The following is a 27,216-nucleotide window of genomic DNA, read 5'->3' on the forward strand; positions in this document are numbered from 1 at the left end:
TCTGGTATTCGAAACAGAATTCTGTTCGCTCTTGAGTAACTTTCCCTTCAAATTTACATGGTAAACACAATAGTTTCTGTGTTTTCATTTCTCATTGCTCACATCAGCACCATTTTTGAGTTCTTTAGTTCTACTTCCCACAGATGGAGCTCATCTTCTTTCTATCTCCATCACCTTCTAGGCCTCCCATTAGGGTCTCATCTTAGCTACTTTAGGGTCTTTGACCAGGCATTGAGCTTATAATATGTAGCTTTATGTTCTAATCCATTCATCTATTAATGAAGACTTGGGTTGCTTCCACCTTTTGGCTATTGACTACTATACATAAGGCATAAATTTCTCATCTCTTTGAGACCTTGCTTTCAATTATTTTGAGTATACACTTAGAATTGTTGGAGCTCTCTTTCTCTCTCTCCTCCTCCCAATGGTATACATATGATATATATATATATATATATATATTATATATATATATATATATACACACACACACACACACACACACACACACATATAAAACCTTGAAATTCCAATCCAGTCTGTCTTATATCCATCTAACAGGCAAAGTGCTAGATGCCAAGGGAGACAGTGTGTAAATTTCATAGCATCAGACATGCTGGATTGCTAGGCACCATATGGTAGGCATGGTCTTTTTTTCTTACATCTCCCAAGTGTAACGGAGTATTTTTTAGATCTTGGGATCAGTGTGATCAGTTGTATACCATCCCATTTCCCATTAGCTAGTCAGACCTGGGCTCACCTCATTGTCTCTGTCTTTCTCCAGGAAGTGGCGGGCCACATGGCTGGGTAAGATATTTCGCAGCATGTTCTCATTGTGTTCCCTCAGCTCCTTCATCTCGTTGATTTCCTCTTTGGCCTGTACTCGCCACAGGAAATCCAGGCGGGCTGTGTATTCCAGCTATAATTGACAAGAGACACAGAGAAGCAGTAGGTTCAGGTACACATGTCTGGAAGGTGGTGGGGAAGGTTTCCCTGGGACTCCTCACAGGTGAAAGAGAGTCTGATTTTCTCATCGGAAGGCACATGCCTGAAGCCAAGCTATCGGAGGATGCTCAGAGCTTGCAGGGATGTGCATCTGTCCTCCCAGGTGCTATCTGCACATAGATCATCTCCTCCGGTGTGGGATTATGTGACAATACCGTCCTCTATTGACTGGAGGTGGCACATGTCCAGGAAGTTTTCCATCTGTTTGATATTACATTCTTTCTATCTTAAACTGAATGTGTACCCTGCTCTCAGCAGTTCCTATTTTGAAACCCTACTTCTTAATTCTTGGTGGCATGTCTTTAGCAATGGGATCTTTGGAAAGAAGTTAAGGTTCAATGAGACCTTGAGGGTGGGATGTGATTCCTGACCTTATTAGAGGAGACAGGATCAGCTTTGCTCTTCCTTTATTATGTGGACACACTGATTAAAGGTCATGTGCAGGGCAGCAAGATGGTTCTCTGCAAGCCAGAATTATGCCTCCATCAGCTACCAAACCCTGTCAGATCTCAGTATTTAATGCTCCAGCCTCTAGAATTGTGAGTGAATAATTTCTGTGTGTAAGCCACCAAGTCTAAGGAAATTTGTGAAAGCAGCCTGAACTGTGTGACACCATGAGGAGTTGTATCCCTCACAGGGCAGAAGCTTGTCAGCATTTGTTACCCCAACAATGAGAGTATTAAAAACACACAACACTCAGGTGGCAGCCTGTGTGCCCTGCTCTGCTTGGTGCACTATATAAATATTAAATCTTTCGATCCAGACAGTAGATCTAATCAGAAGGCAATACTTTTAGTTTTATTTCACACCGGAGGAAGTCAAGACAAACACTGTTAAGTCACCTGACCATGATGGTTATACCCCACTTAGGGGTGAAGTTAGGTTTTGACCTTGTATTCTAAAGTCAACTCAAGAGACTGCAAACTCCCTGGTTAGGCAATAAGGAACAAATGAACAGAGGAATATTGGGAAGATCTTGGGCTTCATGTCAGACAGCTAAGGTTTAGAGCTTTTGGTCATAATCATATTCAGTCACCTGGGCCAAAAAGGACTTAATCTAAGTTTCCTTGTCCCTGAATTAGAGGTAACTACCATTGACCACCAAACAGTGAGGGGAAAATTACATCGGAGGTCTGACTTATTGCACATTAGTTTCCTCTTGTCCTGATTTCCTTTCATATTGGAGGTGGAAAGCTTCTCTTCAAGGGCAACTCATAAGGCATCTTTATCTTAACATTGGGGCTCTTGTTATTTCCAAGTCTTTAGCAATAAGCATGAACAACATGCTGCACTGTTGGATACATGGTCGATGTCCTGAATTCAAAGACTTAAAAAAAATTAGCTAGTGTCTGTGTTTTATTTTCAAGTCTCAGAGGAGGCACAAGGTCAGTCATTCAGCTGCATTTGTAATAGTAAAAGCTGGAAATGATCCAAGTGTTCATTCTGTTGGCTGAACAAACTGTAGCAATATACACAATGGAACTAATTGCAGTTATGGAAAGAAATGAACAATGTTTCTTTATGCTCTGATGGCTTGGTCTCCAAGGGAAGGAAATATATGCTGCACATCATATATCAATTACCTACCTAAAAACCTAAGAGTACCCCCTCTTCCTTTACACATGCCTCCACCCCAACACTCACAACCCACATAGGATAATCATACCATAGGTGATAATATTTGCATTATTAATCTCGACTATTACATGTGAACTGCACAGTGAAGCAAATGGGACATTGTGGTTTTGTCGTTGAAAACAGAATTTTGGGGGAGGAGGGAAGCATAAAACAGACACAGGACTGGTGTGGTTATAAAAGCCTCTGGTCATGCGAGGCTTGGTGGTATACACCTGTAACCTCAGCACTTGGCAGACAGGGCCAGGAGGATAATGAGTTCAAGTCCATCTGCTACCCAGTGAGTTGGAAGTCAGCTTGTGTATCACGAGAGACTGTCCAAAAATGCCTCTGGTTTTCAAAAAGAAACAGAAATATCACTGTGAAATCAGGCCATGTGTTTCTAGCTCCCTACTCTTAAGGCCCGGAAACAGTGAAAGTCTCCTGCCAATATGCACTTCCAACTCATAGGTTAGAGTTCCTATAAACTACTCAAAATACAAGTTCCCATAAACATAATCAATACTCTTGCCAGAAACAGGTGAAATTTAGGACAGAAAATTCATAAGCTTAAAACATATATTCACACCATAAACAAGTCTACCCGAGACTATTGGGGTATGTCAGAAAGACTCAAAAACCCATTTCAGTGGTCAAATATGTGGCAAATTTGAGATCCCATAAGAACAAAAACTGCAGTGGATGGAAACACAGGAAACAAGTTAAAAATACATAAATTCACAGTGACTTAAGGAACCAAACTCATCCATCATCTTGGAATGATGCTGAGGGATAAAACCCATTGGCAGACTTTGCCTGGGTAGATTTAAAGGGAAAGAGTTCTACATTAACTTTGCTTTATGAGCTACACTTGTAGGTGACATATAATTGATGACAAGATAGTTCACTGTTATATTCCAGCTGACAAATTATGGGCTGCTGGTGAGATTAGTGTGTCACACTATAAAATAAATGAATATAGCCTATTATGGGTAGCTGCTAACATTGTCAAAACAGAGATGAAAAGATATGATAACCTCTTAAAGGTAATTTGTAAAGAAACCAATTAAATATTTCATAAAACACTGGAACTGGATCTTACCAAGGTTCTACACAGAACAATCAATGAAAAACACAAAGAACTGAGAAATACGTTCAATAACCTTAGAGGATGAGTTGACAAACAAGACAGAGAGACATTTTCAACACTCAGATGGCTTTCACAAAATATTTCAAGAAAAAAGAAGATGGAGAGAGATGGTAAAGATTTAAAAATGCCTTAAGCGATTTATCAGGTAACGGCAAGACACAGACTTTGGGTCTCAATTCAAATAAGCAGGCTTTAAGAATAACTACTCGGGCTGGAGAGATGGCTCAGCCATTAAAGGCTAGGCTCACAACCTAAAATATAAGAATAACTACTCATTAATAGATGGAAACATGGCCTAGTAGCTTGACAGAATTAGTCAACTTCTGTTTTCTTTTAAAAAGTGTGGTAATGACTTTGGGATTAATTTAGAAGCTTTCTGTTTTTAGATAGACTGAAATATTTGCAGATTAAATGGGAAGATGTGTAGAATTAGTTTCAAAATAACTGGAGAAAGGGACAGTGGGCAACATACATGAGGATGCTGAGAAAACAGGCTGGACATGTGTTGGTTGGACTTCATAAGTTCATTATACTATTTTATTTACTTCTGAGTATATTTGAGTTTTCTACACAATAAAACAAATCTTCATGTGGAGGCAGCAGGGTGTAAAGAACAATGCTGTTCTTGATTGCTCTTCCAAATCTCTGAGTCATCCAGCTCATAGGGTTTCCTTATAACAACTAGGATAATTGCCCTGATATATCTGCTTTAAGAGATATGAATTAGGGCATGGATTTATTATATATATCAATAGATACAGTGCACACAAAAGCATTCTGACACATGGAAAACAGAGATCCATCAGATGTTCCTATCATGTAAGGCATCTGTGGATGAAGTCAGATGAAAACTTTGCTTTGAGTTTTCTTTTTCTTTCATGCTCAAAAGCAGCAGGTTTTGATTTGCCAAATGAACAGAATTTTCTTATCCTTATTTCTAAACACAGCTCCGCCTCTTAAAAAATGCACACTAGGCTGGAGTCCAGAATAATTTCTTCAGCTCTCCTGTTGAAGAGTTTTCATTTAACTGAGTTTGAATCAGAAATATGAGTAGGGAAATCCAGAAGGCCAGACCTAAGTCAAGATTTTCCTAAGAATAGCTTAGTTTTCAGCCTGGTGATAGCAGGTAGCTGTGCCTAAAGCAGGTCTATGTGCTGGTGCAGTATAACCTTGTCTTCTAACAAAGCACATCCCAGAAGGCAGGTGTCATACATACTATCTTCACAGGCTAACAATTCTCCTTAGATTACAGAAGATCTATTGCAACTAGTACATGCTTGATTCCAAAAATGAGTGAAACAGTCTCCACATTTATTTACCCATAAATGAGTAGTTGTTGGAGGGCACCAAAAGGGAAAAGCTCTGCTTAGTATCTCTGGTTCCTCCAGACATGGAGGGAAAGCAGAGCAGATGTAAGGCATAGGCATGGTGATTAAAGGTGAAGATTCTTAAGCATTGGCTCCAAAGTATCAATTGAAGTAGCTTGCACCCCCATGATTTTCATCAAACCTGGCAGTACACAAAGTTGTTGTCTTTGTGCCAGGCTAGTCACATGACAGCGAATATTGATGGAAACTTGTCGTGGATCAGGAGTTGTTCCAGGCACTTTATATGCGTTCAACCTCATTCAGTCATGCAACATTTTAACAGATGAGGGAGTGGACATTAGGTGAAGACAGTCTGTGAAGGTCTCAAAGACAGAAGCTGGCTTTGAACCCAGAACATAACTCTAACTTGTGGCACTTAGCTTACACATGGTGTGTGTGTGTGTGTGTGTGTGTGTGTGTGTGTGTGTGTGTGTGTGTGTGTTTGTGTGTGTGTGTGTGTGTTTGTGTGTGTGTGTGTGTCGGGGGGGGGAGGGGAGGGGAGGGGAGGGTGTTCATTCAGTTTCTCTTTACAGATTAAAAAAATGAAAGCTCTGAGAAGTTGAATATCTCAAGGCCACTTAATCTTTGACTGGCATTGCTGTGATTCATGCAAGAACATTAGGTTTCGAGGCTTGGCTCTTTCAGATAGATTCTGGAACCAGACTCAAAAGTAGGTGAGTAGAAAGATGACCTCATTAATCTCTTTTTCTGTGCACAATTGTAGCTTCCTCTGCTATAAAAGGAGATGCCCAGGCAAAGCTCAAACTCCCAGGGCTGCCAGTGAATCAGGCACAAGGTGGGAGGCATCCAATTTACTCGCTCTGCCGCCTGTCCACCATCCTGAACACTCACCTGCCTCAGTCAGAGGGGGAGGAAGTGTTTGGCATATCATCTCCACATTCATGCAAAATGAAATTTCCTAATTATTCAGTTGCGTAACCACCTTTGTCATTCTGGAGATTATAATTACACATTCAACACCCCTCAACCCCCAGACACCAGGCATCAATGGGCATTTTTCAGTCTTTATTAAAAATAGAGGGCCTCTGAGTCACAAAGGGAAACAGGAAGCAAGTCCAGGAGTGGGCAAGCTGTAACCAGGATGAACAGGACCCCACTTGATGCTATAGATAGACACCAAATGATGCAATTCTGAGGGAAGCTGTCTCTATAATGGGAGGCAGGGCATATTGCAGAGACTGACTGGAAGCAGAAACTATGGAGCATTTGCATTCCAATTCCATTTTGGCTCTTTTTCTTAGCTTTGTGATCTCTGAGGACTTGCATCTCTGCCCCTGTCTCGGAATCAGATGGACAGCAACAACTTCCCTGTCTGTGTGAAAGATTTATTTCCAAACAGCTAATAACATTAAGCGTTATATGTGTAAACCACTGAGAGAAACATATTGTGATTACATCCCATATAAAGCTACAACAACTCTGTGAAACAGAACCTGTTATTGTCATATCTATTTTTAAAGTAAATTACTGAAGGTCAGATATCTTTAATGGTGGAGTTGAGGTCTGAGTACCAGACTATACCTTATAGCTGCTATGGTTATGGGGCAGTTTAGCAATTTCAAAGATCTTTAAAAATTAGAAATAAAATGGAAAATTATCAAATGTCACAAATTACCAGGCCAATGGGAAACACTACCATATCTTACATATCATCTAAACATGATTAGGCTTTCTGCTCTTGCAGGACAAATGCAGAACAGGATATGTTCAATCAGTATGTTAGAAAGCTACCATGTGAGGAAGGAAGCACAGAAAGGGAACAGGGGAATGCATTGTGGTGAAGGAAGAGAAGGAAACATACTTATTGTTATGAAATGGGGACTCTTGCTCTCTCAGTGTTTCCCTCATTTATATATGGGGGATTTCTCCCAACTCAGATTAAGACCTCAAGATGGAGTGCACATATAGTCTTCCTGTAGGATAGACTCAGTTGGTTCTGTCTTGAGAGTTCTTAAAAGGGAAAGAGTGATGATCTGTTATAACTTGTGTATCAGACTAAGGTTCTCTATTAAAGGAAACCGTGGAGACCTAGAGAGCAGGACTCTGTGCTCAGAGACAGCCAGAGGGACCTAAGTACAGGAATTTTGGAAATGGCTGGACTTCCACATTTACCTTACTGTTTCATCATAAGTTCAGCAGAGACATAAAAACAAGTCAAACCACACTGAGTGCCCCTGGTCAGAATCAGTATGGGAAAAAAGCCTTTGTTCTGTTCCAGGCTCGTGAAGGAGGAAGATGAGCTTTGGTGAGAGACTAGATTGGAATTCTAGTTCTACTGCTCAGTTCTGTGGCTAGAGTAGCTTCATCTGTAACCTGGGAAAGGCAAAACTCCCATTCCAGGTTGTTGATAGGATTAAATAAAGTGAGTGAGGTGTCCAATAGGAACTTAGCAGTTAATTCCCCTTTTCCTTTACTTAACAAGTTGTTATACTAACCATCCTTTTCTTGACTACATTTTTATATCCCACCCAACTTGTTAAAAATAGCTTCATGTATGTATCTCTGAATTCTTGAGACTTTTTAATTGTTTCATCCTTGGTTTCCTGGGGTTTGTTGACCGCCTGTTTCCATGGTGATTTCCCAGGGCTATGTCTCTGTTACATGCTCTGGCTGACACTTTTCTTGATTTACTCTTTCTGTTCTTGTTTGTTTGAAGTAAACATGAACAAAAAGATGAACCAGGATCCAGAGCATAGCAGCAAGGTTCCCACAGGGGACTGAAGATCTCACCAGCAGAGTAGTGTTCATGGGTAGCAGGATACGTAGAAAAGTTCTATATGCTTTTTAATATTTTTATTATTTATTTTATTTTTTGAGATTATAATATTGCTTTCTTTTCTTTCTTTCCTCATAGTAGACATGCTGAAGTGGATGAGGAAAGTCCATGAGGCCTCAACCCTACGCAAAGAACTGCAGGCAACTAAGGAGTGCTAGAAGCCAGAGAAATAGCCTTCCCTTGGAAGAGCACACCAGGCAAGGTCAGATAGAACTCCTAGGCAGAACAATTTCCTTTCCTGAAGATCCAGGGTAAGCATGTTCTACATGTAACACTTTTGCATGATTTTTGACCCTAAGTAAGCATGTTCTACATACAACACCTTTGCATGGTTTATGGCCTACCATCTTCCAAGAGATGCAGGCATTAAATTTTATATTCCAGATCCTAATAAATAATAGGGGCTCAGAGTAAGTAGAATCGCACAACAGTTATGCTGTTTAATGAGAACAAATCAGCAATTAAGTTATTCCTGTACTGTGGTGGTTTGGATGTGATTTATGTGGATGTGAATTTCCATGATAGGCCCATGAATTTGAACACTGAGTCTCCAGCCTGTGATGGTGCTTGGGAGGTTGATGGAGGCTTGTCGGATTAAGTAGGCCCCTGGGAGTAGGCCTGGAATTTTGACATCTTGATATGACTTCCTGTCTGCTCCCTGCTTCCATTATGGGAACACAATGTGACTAGTTATAACACCTTTCTTCCTGTGATGCATCAAGTCCCTTCTTAACCTGTGATCCAAGATAAATCTTTCCTTCTTTCATCTGCTTCTTTTCAGGAACTTGGTTACAACTCTGAGAAAAGTGACTAATATGTATTTATTAGCCTGTTTACATATATGACAGAACAAAAAAGCCGTTTAAACTAATATCAATTGTTTCCTCAAAACAATCTATTCATATATTAATATTTTATTCTAGAGTTGAGGAGACTGAGCTTCAGAGAGATCAGAACTTGTCCAAGTCTGCACTCTGCTGAGAAGAGCTGCCTGGAACTATGAGTCAACTGACCCTCGAACATGCGTGTTTCCCTGCAGCAGTATACACCTTCTCTAGTAAAACTCATATCCAGGCCATGGACTTGGAAAAGACACCAATTTGTCTCAGCCAGAAATTAAAAGCTTTAATTCTTTTTTTTACTTTTTATTTTTAAGGATAATGATGTTTTTGAAATAGAGGGGCTCAGAGGTCATTAAAAACACACTCTATCAAATTATCTTCTCCAGCTTAGCTCTTCATTAGGTGGTTTTATTAGGAACCGATTTATTAAGACTCATAAGAGTCATTTGCTACAAGGAGCAGAGAAGTCTAGGAAGGTGGCCTTTATGGCAAAAGGAAATGCCAGCTAACCACGGGTAGCTGGAGAAAAACATGGCATTACCTGCTGTCCATGGTAGAACACAGCAAGGAGGAACATGGCCATCAGCAGCAGTGACGCCTCCTTGGTCCCCAGAAAATCTCTGTGAGAAAAACAAAGGCAGAATGGTATGTTGACTAAGAACCGTGGAGAGGTTTCAAGATAAGCATGAAGAATCAGGTTCAAAATGGAGTATGAGGAGATGAAATGAGTATTTTCCAAATATTCAACATGTGATATAGATAAGGATTTGATGTGATCTCATTCAGAGGACAAGAGACCGCCAACCCTATGAGGCCACATAGGGTATAGCTGATAAAAGAGACTCTAGAGTTTAGCATCTAGACAATATGATCTCATCAATATTAGTAATAATGTCACTACTTGTAATTTTCTACATTTCAAAGAGATTGAATACTCTGATAAAAATATCTTGTGAAGATAAGTATTCATTTATTTTTTAATTAAGAATTTTTTTAATTCATTTTACATTCTAACCACAAACCTCTCTCTCTTCCCTCCTTCCACCCCTGCCAGCCTTCTCCCCCACAACTCACCCAATTTCTATAACCAAGGGACATCCTTCATTCATTTTTAAAGGCTTTGACCTACTTAAGAAGCCAGTATTCAGTGCTTTCTATGTGATGATCTTTATCCTAAGTACCTTCATGTTCAGATTACTGTATTAAGTCTATGAGTTGGATACTCTTAATTCCTCTATCAATTATTTTAATTGTCAAGTCAGTTTTATATCTGGGGTCAGCTGGCCCTCATTTTTCTTATATCTTTTAATGAAGGCTTTGGTTGTGTTATGCCAAGATGCTAGCAGTGCGCTTTATTGTTGATGCTTAGCTATGGTCCCAGAGAAGCACATCATGACTGAGCATCTACTGTGTCCTAACATATGCTTGGATCAAGAAGTGAAGAAGACACAGTGTTATGCTCTCAAAACAATTCATCAGAGGCAAGAATTAAATATATAGATGATGTTGTAATTAGGGTAAATATATTATTGTTGCTCTGACACTTGAGAAGAGAGAGTAACTAACAGAGACAGGATGTTTAAGAAATATGTAAGAAGGCCAGGGTGTGGATCTAAGCTATATATCACTTAGCTTGGTATTTACACACCTCTAGCCTCAGGATAATAGGCAAATATCATGTCATGTTTGAGGACATATGGAAACTCAGTAAGGGAGACTGCTTGAATTTGTCAGGACCATCCAACAAGAGTGCTAAGGTGAGGAAAGCTGGACTGTAACTCATGTATTGGGGTAGAGATCTATCCATCCATCCATCCATCCATCCACCCACCCACCCACCCACCCATTCTATACTATTATGCTTATTTTGAGGAGAGAGGCATATTTTTGTAATTCTCTTTCTTTACTGTCACTTACTTCTCTGGTCTTTAATGTTTATGGGCTGCTGAGGAAAGTGATTAAGGACATGAACTTTGCAGGTGATCCCGATTACTGGTGCAGCTCTGTTTTTGACCAGTTGTTTGGCCTTGAACCAGCCACTTGCTATCTCTGAGCCTTGCTTCATTCATATGTGAAGAATGATTCAACAATGTTTTACCTCCTTAACTGCGAGAATGAAATGAACAATGGTGCTGATGTGTTTGGCATGGTTCCTGGCTCATGCCTTCCTCTTACTGCTCTGTGAAGCCTCTGACACATAATCTTGTTTATGTCTGTGTTGCTTTAAAGAACCATTTGCGCACATTACTTGTTTGAATGAGAGATGTCCTATGTTTAGAACTCCCCAGGAATCTGTCATTCTGTTCCAGACTCTTACACTGCCTGGCACTTAAGATATCCTCTTCTCTGTGATGCACAAAACTTATTTTCAGCCCAGCAATTTATCATTTGAAACACATTTTCAGGAGACAATACGAATACTTCTTGAATAATTTTGAAAGCAGTGATTGGCCAAAAATAGAGACACGACTAGACCAGACTCAGAAGAAAAAAATGAAAGAAAATTATGAACAATTTTTGAGGGTTTAGATGTATTTATATGAAAAAAAATCTTGTGTAGGGACCAAAGTATATGAATAGTAACCGAATCATGCCGAGAAACAGCCAAAAGAATTTTCATTTGAATTCACAAGTTTTTCTTGTACCTCCCATGATTTTTGGAAAATTATACAGAGAGTCAACTGGCTCAAATACACTCCATATTACTGAGCTTTGCCTAATACTGGGTTTTACAGCATTAATACAAAGGTAAATTTTGAGATATCGATTTGTATTAATAAAATAGCTAAAGTTATACTGCCATCTCCTTGGAAAAGGGACATTGTTAACTGAAAACACACGTAGAGTAATGAAATCCTCAGGGCCACTATAATCTTTAGAGATCATTTAATCTGATGCATCATAAAAATTAATATTTAATGTGAGTATGACTCACTAATGAGGCATTTATGCTAATTGTAGTGTATCTAGAAACTAAAAAAGACAGCTAACTATCCAGAGGAAACTATGATTATTTTGGAATCCATTAAATGTCATTTCTATTTCCTCTTTGCAAAAATATATCTATAAATTAAGGCTCGATGGCTCATATTGTTTTATAAGCTACTTTTCACTTAATGTAGAGAATGATACTAAGTTTACATAATTGGCTATATTACAATGCATTTGGCAAATCCATTTTATTCTGTGTTATGTGTAATATAATACCCCTTCAAGGCTTTTATTTTATAAGAGACTGGGGCCCAGAGGGAAGAGGTCAATGGCTCAAGGTCACATATTCATTTGTGTCACTTCCAAGACAAGAGCCAGATTTCAGGTGCAAAGTTCTGAGTTTTCAATATTGACTATTCACCTCCAAAATTTTATTTATTGGTCTCCATTTTTTTCCCACAAAACTCCTAATAAACCATCCCATTTAAATTTATTTTTATTCTCACTTACTACTGGTATGCATTTTTGAAAACTTGCATTATATGTGAAGAAGCTACTTTACATACACTTCTTGCTCTTTCTCTTTCATGTCAACAATTCATGATGATGTTGATATTAACTTACTACAGAGATACCTATACATCCTATGTTCATTGATGCTCTACTCAAAATAGCTAGAAAATGGAGTTAACCTAGATATTCATCATTTGATAAATGGGTAATAAAAATATGGTACATACACATAATGGAATTTTGTTCAACACCAAATAAAAATGAAATTTTCAGGAAAATGGATGGAACTTGAAAATACACTAAGAGTGGTAAGCCAGAGTTAGAAAGACAAACACTTCATGTTATTGCTCATATGAGAAACTTCACTTTCATTTTTTTGATGTCTGTGTTTAATTTGGAGTGCCTGTTGAGACCAGGAACCTAGCAGGGGCAGTGTTGTGGAAGGCCATTCCTGGAGGAAGACAGTAGAATTCCTGGAATATGAAAGTGCCGAGGAAAAATATGAGCAGTAGAAAGGCTTAACAGGTGATGTGGGTGAACGGATGGCAGAGGTGAAGGATTTCAGTGGGTTAAACAAAATTAAGGATGTCTGAAAAAGCCATAAGGAATCCCATTATTTTGTAAGCTAATTAAAATATGTAATTAAAAATAATTTGAAGGGAGGTAGTCTGTATGGGTAGATAAAGTAGCTTTCAGAAGTCACAGGTTATTAAACAAAAGTCTTAGTGCCAGGTGTGGGATACCACTACCATATGAGTTGTTGGTTAGGGAAGTCCCCAAAGTAATATAGGTTGTTGCCATTCTTTAGTTTCCCAGCAGATGTGGATGACAAGACTCTATTGATGAAGACTTTGGTTGCAGTATATAGACCCATCAAGCTGGAACTGAGCTGGAAGCTTCCCTTCTTCTGGGTAGCTTTCAAAGTACCAGAAGATGCTATATAGACAGCTAGGGGGAGAAAAGTCATTAACAGTCTACACAGCCATGAGTCACATGAACCATAGTACCAGCTGTCAGACACTATGTATCCAGTGGGTGCCATAGAGTTATGACTTTTACAGGGGTAACCAACCACTTCTGATTAGATTTTTTTAAGTCTTCTCCAGAGGAGAAATTCCTGACTGATCCTGTAAATTTGATTAATAGTCAAATGGCTAGGAGGTCATCAGCCTTAAGGGGAACCTACCATTGTTGTTTTGCTAAAAGGACATGGTGTCAAACTGCTTTCTAAACATTTATGTTTGTACCCATAGGTTATGGCTGCTCTCGGCCTTAGAGAAGCTTCTGCTTTTACTGGGTCATGGTTAATGCAGAGACTTGTAACTGGTAAAGTGCTGAGAATAAGCATTCATTCAGTGCTAAGCTCTAAAAGGAACCTCAATAATGGTTGTTCAAATAGATGAACTGGCTTCACTTGTGTGTGTGTGTGTGTGTGTGTGTGTGTGTGTGTGTGTGTGTCTGAGTGTAAAATAGAAATGAAGGAAGCTCTTTATAAAATTTGCTAAGATTTTAAAAATGGTGACAGAAAAGCATTAAAGTACTGGACCTTCTGATTGCAAGCAGACATCAAGTAGATTGTTACTTAGGTCAGGAGGGATCTGCTCCAGCGACACAAGTTTCTGCCACTTTCAACTTTCTTTGGTTCTTTCCAAACACTTTTTATGTGTCATTTTTCTTGACTTCATCTATTCCAACTTATTTTCTCCTGTGAACACTATGATTTTTTTTGTGTGTGTCTGAAACGTCTTCACTGTTTAACACTATTGATGTGGTCTTGCAAGGATGGTTTTATTAGCCATGGTTTCTTTGCAGCCTGGAAAGCTCCAAGAAACTTCTTACTCATATTTAGTTCTAAATGACAAAGCTGAGAATCAACAGAGTTAGAAAATACAGCCTGTGTGCGTGTGTACATGGGGCATGAGGCGAGGAGGGCAGATGAATGTAGAAATGAAAGGCAGAGGTGAAACTTTTTCTGTTTGGAAGTACCTATTTTGTAGCAACACGTGTAGGGTAAATCTTAGGAGATTTTATTGAGGTGAAGTAAAAATAGCTTTTATATTCTTCTGGAAGTAGAGGATAGGACAGACACCATCATTGTTATTTCTAGGACCCAAAGTAGACATTAGAGGGAGACCTTTCCAAGTACCATCATTATTTAAGTGGGTAGTTATTGCTAGAACTGGAGAAGATGATGCTCACAGTGAACAGAGAGTGCTGCTGTCCTCAACTATCAATATGGTGAATTGAAGCAAGAGCCAGCAATTAATTTTAGACCTTCTGAATCTATTATAATGCATGAGTGGATTCCAGTGTTTTCCCTATATTTCAAGATGTCAACAAGACACCAGTGGTACAAAAATAGATTATTTAATCATCAGGTAGAATGCATTTATATATATATATATATATATATATATATATATATATATAAATTATGAAAGGATAAGGATGGTAAATGACTACAAACAAGGTTAAAAAGTATAGCCAGGAGGAATAGCATTATCTGTGAAGCAGTGCAAAAGCAAGCCGGGCTTACAGAATGAGCACACACAATTTAAGGATAACAGTAACACGAAACTGTAGGCATTGCAAGTGAGTGTAGACTTTTACTGTGAATCAATATTGTTAAGTGATTCCAAATGAGCTAATTCTGCTTTTAGGCACACATTCATTTCCATTGAACATTCCATTCTGCAAACATTTAATTGGAAACCTATTGCCAGATACTATTAAATGACAGAAATATGAATCTTAGTGATAGTCCTTGTCCTCTAAACTCCCATTGTAATGGAAGAAGAAAACATGGAAATTAATGACTACAACATAAAGAGGTTAATGTTGGGATAGAAAGTGAGGAATAATAACTAAGTCTGTCACCAAGGAGATTATCCTTGAATTATGACATTAAGAATTGTGGGTCGGACTTCCAGAAATGGACACATCAACAAAGGAGGATGTACGTGTAGAAGGTCATTTGGGAAAAGTATATGAATTCTCTCTGCCAATGTACAAGTTATAAATAGCAACCTGTAGAGCTTCAGGAGGTGAGGTGAGACTCAAGAGTTTAGCACAGGTCTAAGGAAGGAGAGTTTTGAATATCCAGCAAACTGGTGAACTTTAAGCTTCTCAAAGGTAACAGAGAGCCATCGAAGGATTTGAAGAAAGAATGGGCATTGATAAGATGGGTTTGAGATGGGATAATTATGAATAGAAGCTGGGAGACCAATTAGGGAACCAAAACCTTGAAATGAAAATGAGGAACTTTGTAGAATCCTAGCATTTATGGAAGGGAGGAGTCATGTTTAATAACAAACATCAATGTAGTGCAAATGCTTATCGTATTTGACCCTTAAAACATTCCTGTAGAAAAGGAATCAGTGTTATATTCCCACTTCGTTGTTAAGAACAGCAAGAGTTGGAGAAGTTGAATCATCTTAAATTAATTTGATCAAGTTCACACATGTGGCTGGTGGAAGAACTGAGATTTGAATCTGGGTGGTTTAACTCTCAAATTGATACTCTCAAGCAATTCACTCTAGTGCTTCCTGGCAAGATATCCAGAGGAAGATTGGTGTCCAGTGACTAACATGACACTAGGGATGAAGCCACTTCTATTTTGAGCTCAGTATCAATCAGGGGATTGTCATGCAGTGGGGCTGATGAGCAGTGTGGGAGAAAACAGTCTCAGGATTTGGACCATCCCAATTGAGATGCGGCCAGAATGTCCCACCCAGGTTCTGTTTGTTTGATTGCTATATTGTATAATTAGTCTGCCATTCTCCAGAGAAATCAGGAATAACCTGTAAAAATGCTCCCGAATGACCATGGACTTCTAAAGCACTAAGTGAGTCCTATTGGTAGTGTCTTCTGACCTACATACGTCAGCAGAGACTGAGGCCAACTGTGCTTTTTATTTATTTCTAACTTAATTCTGTTGGTAGCAAAGAATGAGGCAACACAAGATTAACCAATAGCTGACCTTTAGAGAAGACGTAGTTGAGAGAAATACTTGACTATCAGCCATGAGTTTGGGATTATATTTGCTCTCACAATTCTTACTTAGAAGTTACTAACTTTTCCTTAAAACCAATAATAATAATAATAATAATAATAATAATAACAACAACAACAATAATAATAATAATAATAAACATTTCTCCTCAGAAGGAGAAGATACTAAAAATGACCTTTCTATGTGATAAGCACATTTGAAGCTCACAGTAGCCCTGGGACAACACTATGGAACAAACTGTGTCTCCCTTTCATTAGTTAAAGCCACAACCTGCAGCATAACTCTATGTGGAGAAAGGGTCTACAAGGAGATAGCTAAGGGTAAATGAAGTTATAATAATAGATGTTTTGACTCAATAGGCCTGATATACTTATATAAACAAAGAGGTCTCAGCCTTCTTCTCATCCATTAAAGACAATATGAACTCTTTGCTTGTAAATTCAGCAAGAAAACTGTAAAGTGGTATAAAGCACAATGCCAGGCTCGGAAGATGGCTTAGTGGGTAAAGTGTTTTCCACGGAGGCATGAGGACCACACACACACACACACACACACACACACACACACACACACACTATACCTGAACACACACACATACACACACTATACCTAAACACACGTGTATACTACCCACATATGTATGTACACATGCATGCATACAGTGTGTGCTGAAAAAGAGCTTTCATAAACGCAGCAAAATTTCAAAGGTCTAACAACATCAAAGGCAAGAATGGAGAGCAATAGGAGAATTACCTATAAGAGGAAAATTGTTAGACTCATGTTGGAGAGCGATTTGGCAATATGACACTGTTTTCAAGTAGTGAATTCAGTTAACCTACAATTCAGCAAGTGTGTTTTCACACGAAGCTCCAGGAGACACCTGTACACAAAACTAGGATGAGCCTGGGTTTCTGTTAATAGGCCAAAGATAACATATATTTTGATATGTTGACATTATATAGTATGGACATATTTCAGGGAAAATGAACTAGATCTATGGATATTAACTGATGTGGATCTTAAAAAGAGGACATTGTATGATAACAATAACCATCACCACCAACAAAACCAACATAAAACAGCATTATATTTCTTAGATGCAGATGTTAAACACATTTGAGAAGAGGTCACAACTGGAACAGATACAAATTCAGTGTTTTGAACTGAGGAGATTGCTCAGTGTTTAAGTCGTTTGCTGTATATGTGTGAGGACTGGAGTTTGGACCCTCAGAACCCGTGAAAGAAATTACCGGGTAGGAATGGCATCCTGCTGCAATTCCAGCCTCAGAAGGTAAAGAAAAGGGATCCTACAGCAAGCTGACTAGTGATAACAGCCAGTTAAGTGAGCCCTAGGTTTTATTGAGACCCTACCTCAATGAATAAGGTGGAAAAATCACTAAAGACGATTCCTGACATTAACCTCGGTACTTTACGTGCATGTGCGACATACATGTGCACTTACACACATGTGAACACATGAATGAAAATGGAAAAAATCAACAACAGCAAATTTCCTGTATTTAGTGGATTAGGTGATTATTCTTGAGAGAAAGAGGAGATGTCTGACATACTTTCTTCTTTAATACAGAAACAAACGTGGCCAATTGTCATTGTTTACTTTCAGGGCTGACTCATGGACTTGAAGTGTAGACACTTTTGGAGGTTTCTTGGATTGTTTTGGCTTTACCCTCTAAGGCTACTAGAAATTTATTCTGGCCTCAGCTAGACACATGTGCTTCCTCTACTTGATCCTAGTCAGTCTGGTATTCAGTGCCTTGTTTCTCCTACTATTTCCTGGACAAAGTCCGGTCTGATACACTGGCTGTGAGTGGGTCAAGTGAAACCCCCAGAAGCATATCCAGAGATTGAAGTGTGGTCAGTGGGGGAAGAAGGGTGAAGGAACCAGAAGACACATTCTTTTGCCTTACTCTGCTCTGAGGCATGTTTCTCCATTGCTGCTGATACTTCTAATAGCTGAGCGAATGGATCTTCCAGAACCCGGGGGTTAAATCTCATGACAACATACACTGCCTGCATCACTGGACCTCAGCTTGCATTTGCTTCTACCCCCTTCTCTGCTCACTTCTTCTCCCCCCACTCTCTTTCATTGTCCTGAAGTTATATCAGAATCTAAGCATTACCCCAGGCTCTGTGCTCTAAGGAATCTGGACTTATACGTTATTTCTTGTATTTTTCTATATTTCAGAAATAACAATGAAGGATCATTATTGCTCAATTCATAGTGACTGATGTTATCAGTATTGCTATAGCTAAATTAAAATTACCTCCTACAGGCCTTACAACTGCTAATGTTGAGCAAATTAACTATTAGGCATGGTAGAAATCTGAGCTACCATACCCAATTTAGTTCAAATTTTAAATAATTATTATAAATAGTCTATAGTGCATATGCTGAAAAGTAGAGATTTTTTCCCTAGACTTGTAAGGTGGACGATGTCTGAGTGGGGTAAGTTCATAACAAGCCAATCCTTCATTTCAGTTTCAGTCACAGTTGCAATCCCTTGTCCAGTGGTTTCATTTTCGTGGCGCCTGGGTTCATAAACACCTTGGTGGGCACTTACTCTCCACTGTGGTTCAGGTTGTCATAACTCAGAAAGAGACCTGCATAGATGGTCTCCGTCAGCAGGGCATAGATGGCGATCATAATCAGCAGCACAGCCAACTTCAGGACAGAGTTAAGCCGGAGAAAAACTGCACAGGTCACCATGGCCAGCACCCCCGTGAAGACGAAGTACTGCAAACAGAGAACAAAGGTGGTCGGACTCACAGGAATCTCTGAGGGTCCCCCTCTCAGCCATGCTGCCCACTAGTCTCATCAGGCAGATTTTTGTTTGAACGCTTCCCCTGGGAGGTCTGGAGCCTCCTGAAATTTAAATTGAACTCTTCCTTCTCCTGCCTCCAGCCTCTACTCCCTGTTTCCATGAGTGGCAACATCTTTCACATTATTCCTCTTCAGTCTCATCATTGTAAAAACGCTTTTTATCCTTTTAGTATTTTATGTGTTCTGTCTGCATGTATGTCTAGGCACCATATCCATGCCCCAGTGCCCATGGAAGCCTGTAGATGGTGTCAGATTTCATGATAGTAGAGTTAAAGATGGTCATGAACTTCATGTGGGTACTGGGAATCGAATTCCAGTCCTCTGGTAGAGCAGCTGGGATTCTTAACCACCGAACCATCTCCCCAGCTTCTCAGGCTCACCCCTGATGCCTCCTTCTCCCCCCATGTCCCACAGTGAGGTAGTTTCAGTTTTTAGGCCCTCCGTTACTTCCTTAACAGATCTCACATGCACCCAGCTTTCGCCATCTCCTTTACTTGCTTTAGTTCTCAGGAGCACCTTGGAACAGTTTTTTTAAATACCCCCCCCCACATTTATTTGTCATTTATTTATGTGTATGTATGTGAAAGGCACACCATACATGGGGAAGTCAGAGGACAACTTGTGGGAGTTGGGGCTCTCCTTCCACCATGTGGGTTCTGGGATTTGATCTCAGACCACTAGGCTTGTAAGCAAGTGCCTTTATCCACTGAACCATCCTGTCCCCCACCCTCCTTTTGTTTCCATCTCAACCTGTTGCTGGTCTTTAGAATTTCTAAACATACACACTTGCCTTCTTTCTCAAGCTAGAATTTCTGGGACACCAGCCTGAGCATGTTATTCCTCACTGGAAATCTTCTTTGCCCTCCAAGTCCTCAAATTCTCCCACACAGCTGAGTTCACAGGCTACTTTTCACTCTCTAAATCCTTCTCTCACACCTCCGTGGCCTGTGGCTCAAATCTCATCCAGGTGACTAAGCCTTTCTTCTGTTCACATGTCAGGTGTCCTTTCCTCTGGGAAGCTTCTGCCCGACCTACATTGTACCCCACAGAGACTAGAATGTCATCTCCCCCTCTGTGTCATGCACTACTGCTCTAATTGAAAATTTGGAATCACCCGAGAACTTGAACAGTGGAGCAGTCTCCCAGCGACTACACAGAAAGCTTTCCGAATTCTATGGAAAACACCTCGGCCTATTTTCTTTATAGAACTATCCTGGCATATTCTGGGTGTTGGTTTAAAATGTGATTAGTAACATTCATATCTCAAAAGCCCATTTTGGTCTCAAAATCTGTACATATATTTTCTCTTGAAGTATTCAATGAAACTGTTCAGGATGGGGCTCACAGTTCTCAGTTATATAGGTTAAGAAACCAATGGTCATAGAGCTAAATAAACTTCATGATCTTGAATCTGGAAAGAGGTGTCTTGGTCATCTAAATATGGTCAGTTTGCATGAGCATGATTCTAGTGGGAATGTGGGGCTTGATAACACTATAGCTCTTTCATGTTTACATTGCCTTCTATCTTCTATTATACAGAGAGGCAGCTTTTATATGGATGAGCTGGTAGGTAAGAATTTTTAAAAATCTCTGAGTATTGAAGATGTGCTATGAATTCCTTAAGTGACACCAACTCATTTATTTCACAAATATTGATTAAAAAATGTAGGCAGTGTCCCAAATGATTTCTCATTGAGGAAAAAAAAACCCTGTATATTGGCTAAGAAGAGAATCAGGCATTGTCACCACCCTTAAAGACCTTTGTTTGTTGTTTCCTTTACCTCATCTGTTTCTCCCAATAAACCCAGTTACCAATCCTTGTACCTAATGGAAGGATAAGCTGTCTTCAACTTTCCTCTAAGGTCTTTTCTTGGGTAATATTTATATATAGCTCATCTTGATGCCCTTGTCAAGAAAGCCATGTGTGAAGAGACCAGATGTAAGAGTTCAGTCTGCACAGTTTTTCTCCATCCAAAGAAACTTCCAAGATGCTCCATTTTAATACAGGCTATAGGGTAGGAAAAACAGATTCAAGGGGTCTTGGTTCATTGTTGCCCTCAGCACAGCACAGAGTTCTGCCTGGTTGTGTCAATTTAAATTATGAATAGTGTACTATATCCAAATCTATTGAAATGATTGCACCCTTGGAGCAAAAATTCAAGGGGGACACAATTAAATTAAAAAAAAAAGCATAGTGCACATTTAGTGAATATCCATTGTAGTTAGAGTAAGTGATAGGTAGGCATGGGAGGTTGAAGAAAGAAATAAGAATTGGCTTAGACCTAAAGGGAATCACAGTAATATATATATATATATATATATATATATATATATATATATATATATATATATGAGGCTGACATGAAAATGTCAATAGAAATGTACTTGGGTAGCGATGTGACCAACCATGACAGGAACATAGAGGCAGGAGTGAGCATATTTCATGGAGAGAAAGTATGTCTATAGAGGGACAGAAGAGGTGAGTTTGTTTTGGGTCTTGAGGAATGGACAGTAAATAGGAAGACAAAATAGTCTAAATGACAGTGTATATGGAGCAGGACATCAGGAGAATTAAGTCCTTGGATTAAATAAAATACCCATGTAACTAATCATAAGGAGAGCTGGTAACACAGGCCAAGAGAATATATATTGTTTTCTCACTTTCTCTACCCAGCCTTGAAGATACACTAGGTATCTAGAGTCATATTATTTTCATGGTATATTAGTGGTTTTCTGTTTTTATGGTCTCAACAAATTGTGTTATCAGGTCCTTCCTATTTCTATTCCAGGGAAAGGAATCAACTCACTGACTTCCATGGTTTAGTCGAACTTCTGCTTCAAAGTTGAGACTTTTCAAATTGCTTAATACAAGAAGCATAAAAGACAAGGTTCTGTACAACAGCAGGAGTATATCCTCTGTCCCTTTTCTACCTCGAGTGAATGGTGAGAGGTGAAACTAGGAAATAAAACAGGGGCTACAGAAGTATCATGGTTTTGTGAAGCATTGCAAAGACCTCTCTCTTTGGGTCTGGATCCATCAATTCTGTGTTTTCTATAACCTGGTAGATTGTGGACCCAATATCACTTGTTACTGGGTTTCCATCTGGCAAAAGATTCATCTTGTGCTCTTGTTATGTTGCCCCAGGAAGACAACTGTGCTTAGAGTCATGTGTTTGCCAGTAATCAGCTCCACCTACAGGTGTGCAAGTGACCACAGGAGAATATTTAAAAAAACAAAGACCCAGGGATTAAAATGTATAGACTTCCATTTTTAAGGAGCCATAGAAGAAGAAAAATAAGAATATGGATGAGGGATTTGAGGGGATGATATAGAGAAGAGAGAAGATAATAGTTAAAAACCAAGAGAGCAAAGGACAAGATGCTCTGTGACGGAAGAATATTTGAATGACAACAGAGAAGGGTTTCAAAATGAAACTAGAAGGCTGGAGCTAAAGTTGCATATATACTGTAATTACAACACCCCGTGTATGCACACAGTTACAATCCATCTCTTTGGTGAATTATTTCCTCTTGTAGTATATGCTACTGTTATTTTAGCCTGCACTATGAAGTTAGTTGTTTTGCATTGAGTTCTTACATCCCATGCAATCTATGTCCTGTAAAACCATGAATTTCTAAGTTTCTTCTCCATCTTTTAATGACATGAGTCATGAAGTTATAAACTTAGTATTTTTCTAGTTTCAACACCAGCATAATTTTTTTCCTTGTAATGTCTATAAATTCAAGTTTCTGTGTATTGGAGTAGTATAAATTTTTTTTCCATTCCAGAAAAATCCAAAGTGTGTCACTTTTTTGTGGAGGTGATTGTGAAAGTTAGGCTTCCATTTAAATTTTGTTGCCCATTAGTACAAGAGCAATGAGGCACAACCCACTCACCGAATAGCATAGGTCTTCTTGGAAAACAGTGGTTTTAAAAAAATTCATTTAAAACTATATCAAGTCATTCTATTATAGTATTTATTAATACATGAATTATATAACCACACATACTATGAAGTATGGAGAAAAATAGAGTTGTCCTAGGGGAAAAAATCCACAGTTGTCTTAGGTAAAAGGAATGAGACAATCTATGCATGAAAAAAAGAAGAGACTCAATAATAAAATAATTTGACCTTTACAATTCTTGGATGTTTGAGTATAAGTTGACATGTGAGGAAAAAGTAGGCAATTCAGGCCAGAGAATGAACTATGGCTACATTGTACAATCACAAAAATTGGCAGTGTGAGGTTCAATGTTAAATAAACTCAGGATAACACGGGGACCAGCTTGAGGGGGGAATCTATATTCTCTCAGGGGTGAGATGGGGGGAGGAAGACATAATGATTACAGTCAAACACTTATTGTGCACACACTGTACGCAAAAACATTCTAAAAATGGCTTTAAATTCCCCGTGTTATCCAATAGTTAATGTGACTCACAGACACCTTTTTTTCATCAGTCCTAAGGATTAGGAATGCCCATGGAGACGTTTTCTATTTCTGGATTTCTCTTCTCAAATGATACACTAAGCTGGGAAATCGTGAATAAATCAAATTCCTCTAACTCTGAAAATCTTGAACTCACATGACTTGATAAAGCATGAAGGATTTTGTTAACATAAAACAAACTCCTTAGACACAAAAGCATGCATCCAGTAATACATAACCATTAATTAATGACCTAGTATGTTAACTAAGGACCTACTATGCCACAGCTTGGATGGCATCGTATTCATGTTAGGACACCATCATAGCATATCATAAGTTACCTTGGCAACACATATTTTCCTCTTATAAGAGGAGCAAGAAGAACTTTACACCATCACAACTGGAGAAGGAATTGAGTATTTACACACACAAGCCAGACAGACTGAATTCTCTGTACCTATTTGGGTACTGCTCAACCCCATGTCATTCTTAACTCACACTGCAAGAAGGAGAGGAATCAAGCTGTCAGTTTCCAAAAGTCACCATGGTTTAAAGGAATAATTCAAACATTGATTGATTCACACACAACTTGGTCTACAGTAACTCCAGATCATGCAGCAAGTGCTAAAGTAAGGGTGTATAGGCAAAAGATGAAGTTGCTCTCACTGAACCTCAGCCTGAGCTCCTTGCATGTTCAGAATTGAAGATGTCATAATCCAGGGGTCACCACTGGTGCTTGTGGAATTCCTGGGCTGATATTCTGAGCTGGTTAGTGGGTCAAATTTTCTTAGAAAAGAAGTTTTGTGTGTGTGTGTGTGTGTGTGTGTGTGTGTGTGTGTGTGTGTGTGTCTGTCTGTCTGTCTGTCTGTCTGTCTGTGTTTCATGCTGTGGTGCAATGTTAATTTGATTTACTCTAAATTCAAACTGTCATGTTTGCCTTTTCATAAAATCTGTTTTTAACCATTTATGGTGTATAACATATCTACCCAGGATTTGCTTGCGTACTATTTATTTTTTTCTTTATTACTATTTTTGAACAATCTGATTATGGTGTGTGTGTGTGTGTGTGTGTGTGTGTGTGTGTGTGTGTGTGTGTGTGTATTTAATGTCTCTTGTGCCTGGCGTTTGTTTAGGGGACTTTTGATTTATAGTTTTCATCAAATTTGGGCAGAAAGGCTCATTAATTATTTGTCTTTTTTCTTCTTGTGGGAGGGGACTCCAATTATGCAGGTGTTTCATTGCTTAAGATTGGACTTAATGTTGGTTTTAAGCTCTGTTTTGTTTTGTAAATTATTTTGGACACATCTATTACTATTTCACCAGTTTTCCTCTTTTATTTTTGCCTATAATGCCTAATATTACTAACTTCCTTCCAGTGTGGTTTTCAGCTCACATTTAGTATTTTTACTTCTAAATGTTCAATTTGGACTTTATGTATATCCTTCAGGTTTTTTAAACATATGGAATAAAATAATGAAAATTATTTTATTGCCTGTTTGATAATTATACATAAACATCCAGTTCTGGCTTGATTTCCATTCATTGATTCCCTCCTTCATTATCAACCATAGTTCCTTCCTTTTAATGTCTGGTCATCATTGATGGAATGCTAGCCACAGTGAATTTAATTTTGTTAAATCCTGGGTGTTTTTAAATTCCTGTGAGTATTTTCTGCATTCATTCTGAAATATACTAAAGCTACAGGAAAAAAGCTTCTTTTTTGAATATGCATTTATAACTTTTTGAAGGAAGAATCAGAGCAGAATGTAATCTAGGAATAGACATTTAACACTACTGAAACCATTAGCCCCTGCTCTGCCGAGTAGCCAGTGGACTGTGATGTGTTTTAGTCAGCAAGGGGTCACACACTATTTTAGGCCCATGTGAGTTGTAGATACTGATTAATTCTGATGGTTTTTCCCATCACTAGTTTCTCATGTGCATGTGCTGATTGGACACTGCAGCTCTCCGAGTCCTTCTCTATGCTGTTCTCTTCTCTATGTGTTACGTTCTGCAACCTCTAAGCCACCTTGCTCTCTGCTGACTCTTCCTTTGTCTATTCTCAAGGCAAGAAGTCACCATGTTTCAACTGGGTTCGCCTCCCAGGACTCACATCATTTGCTTCCTACCTCTTGGGAATTGCTGTCTTCATCGATTGGGCTTCAGTATCTTGAAAACTACTGTTTCATGTGTTATGTTTGTTTGTTTCTGTTTGTCCCAAGTGGAGAGGGAGATCTTGCCTGTTATTTATCAGAAGGATGCCTTCTTTCTCTTACATGTTGTTAAATAGACAGTATGTTCTGCCCTGAGGTCAGTCTTTGGGTAATTTTACAGTAACATTACAATATTTATCTTCTACTCTTAACAAATTTATAGATGTGAAGTGGTTTGAAACATATCGTAACTGGAAAAATTAAGGTACAAAGAATGGTGTGTGTGTGTACTAAGATGATGCCATCAGTATGCATGATGTGGTTGAAAGGAAAGGCTTGAAGATTGGATGGACTCAAAGATGTGAGTCCATGATGCAGGACACAGACACCCAAACCTCTACTGGAAAACCAGCTCTCTTGGACCATAGCAAACCCTGGCTGCTCTTACAAACAATGATCTTCTTGGGCAGATAGGAAACAAAGTAAAGAGGTTTGTTTCTGAAATGAGTCTCCTGAGAACTATGAGTAAGTTCTCAGGATTGAAGATGATAACACTCTGGGTTTACACATGTGATCTGCATTCATTTTATAGACTAGTGTCTTTTCCTTCCTCAGTTGGGACATGGCTTCTTTTCACCCATTTCCTTTATCTGCACTCTTTTCCAGTAAGTGACAGGCTTCCAATTTAGAACTAAGTTATTTTTTGCATCATATAACAGCTTTGTGTTTGTAGCAGATCATCCAATTTGGTAGCGTGCTTTCAACCAGGCATGGTTTCTCAAAGGATGATGTGCAAATATGTTGATAGCAGAGGAAACCAAGGCCCAGAGAAGTGGCACGTTTGGCTTGGAGACAGACCCTTGTGAGTGCTGGGAGCTAGATTAAGCCTTTGGAATTTCTGAATGTCTAATTTCTTCTAGTTTGGCAGACAGGAGCCTAGAGAGAAACACAGACGTGCAGACTGAAGTGGCGAACTATAGATCAAGTCAAGTGGTTGTTACAGCTGACGAATTAGCTCTTTGACTGAAGTGTGCTGACCCTGGAGTAAGATGACTCATCGGTTGTACAGGAAGGCTCTAAATCTCCACTTTATGCTCATTTAATCTTTTTAATTGTATTTCTATTTTAGAGTATATTTATGAACACATTTCCACTTTTGAGTATGCTTATTTATAATATATATTGATAGTACACACAAGATCTTTCAACAGGAAATAGTAAGTAATGCCAGACATTTAATAAGTAGATCCTGTTTTTGTGCCAGGTGTTCTCTAAGTTCATTTTGTGGATATACTTACTTTATTTTCATAACTTCTCAGTGAGAATTACTTTTATTTTTATTTTATAGTTATGGAAAGCGAGGCATAGAGACAAAGCTGTGTGATCATAAAGCATGCCCACCCTGTCCTTGGAGCTAAAAAACAAAAACAAACAAAAACAAACCTGTGAATGCGTTGGTCCTGAGATGTGAAGCTCAGATATGTATCTAAGTACAGAGTGTTGACTTAGAGTGACCGGAACACAGATTAGCACACTATGAACACCTGCTTCATGCCAGACA

The 27,216-nt window shown here is 38.9% G+C and overlaps 1 protein-coding gene across 3 annotated transcripts in view; it reads right to left on the reverse strand.

Moving 5' to 3' along the window:
• Adcy8 (adenylate cyclase 8) overlaps window positions 1-27,216 on the reverse strand; it is a 217,365-nt gene that overhangs the window by 19,605 nt on the left and 170,544 nt on the right. For all 3 annotated transcript variants that reach the window (XM_028876027.1, XM_028876026.1, XM_028876025.1), the window contains 3 exons: window positions 18,814-18,986; window positions 9,317-9,395; window positions 761-919 (listed from right to left, as the gene is read on the reverse strand). In XM_028876027.1, the coding sequence (XP_028731860.1) occupies window positions 761-919; window positions 9,317-9,395; window positions 18,814-18,986 (411 nt within the window). The remainder of the gene's footprint in view (window positions 1-760; window positions 920-9,316; window positions 9,396-18,813; window positions 18,987-27,216) is intronic.

Source organism: Peromyscus leucopus, chromosome 20 (assembly GCF_004664715.2).
Source record: "Peromyscus leucopus breed LL Stock chromosome 20, UCI_PerLeu_2.1, whole genome shotgun sequence".
Taxonomy (NCBI): Eukaryota; Metazoa; Chordata; class Mammalia; order Rodentia; family Cricetidae; genus Peromyscus; species Peromyscus leucopus.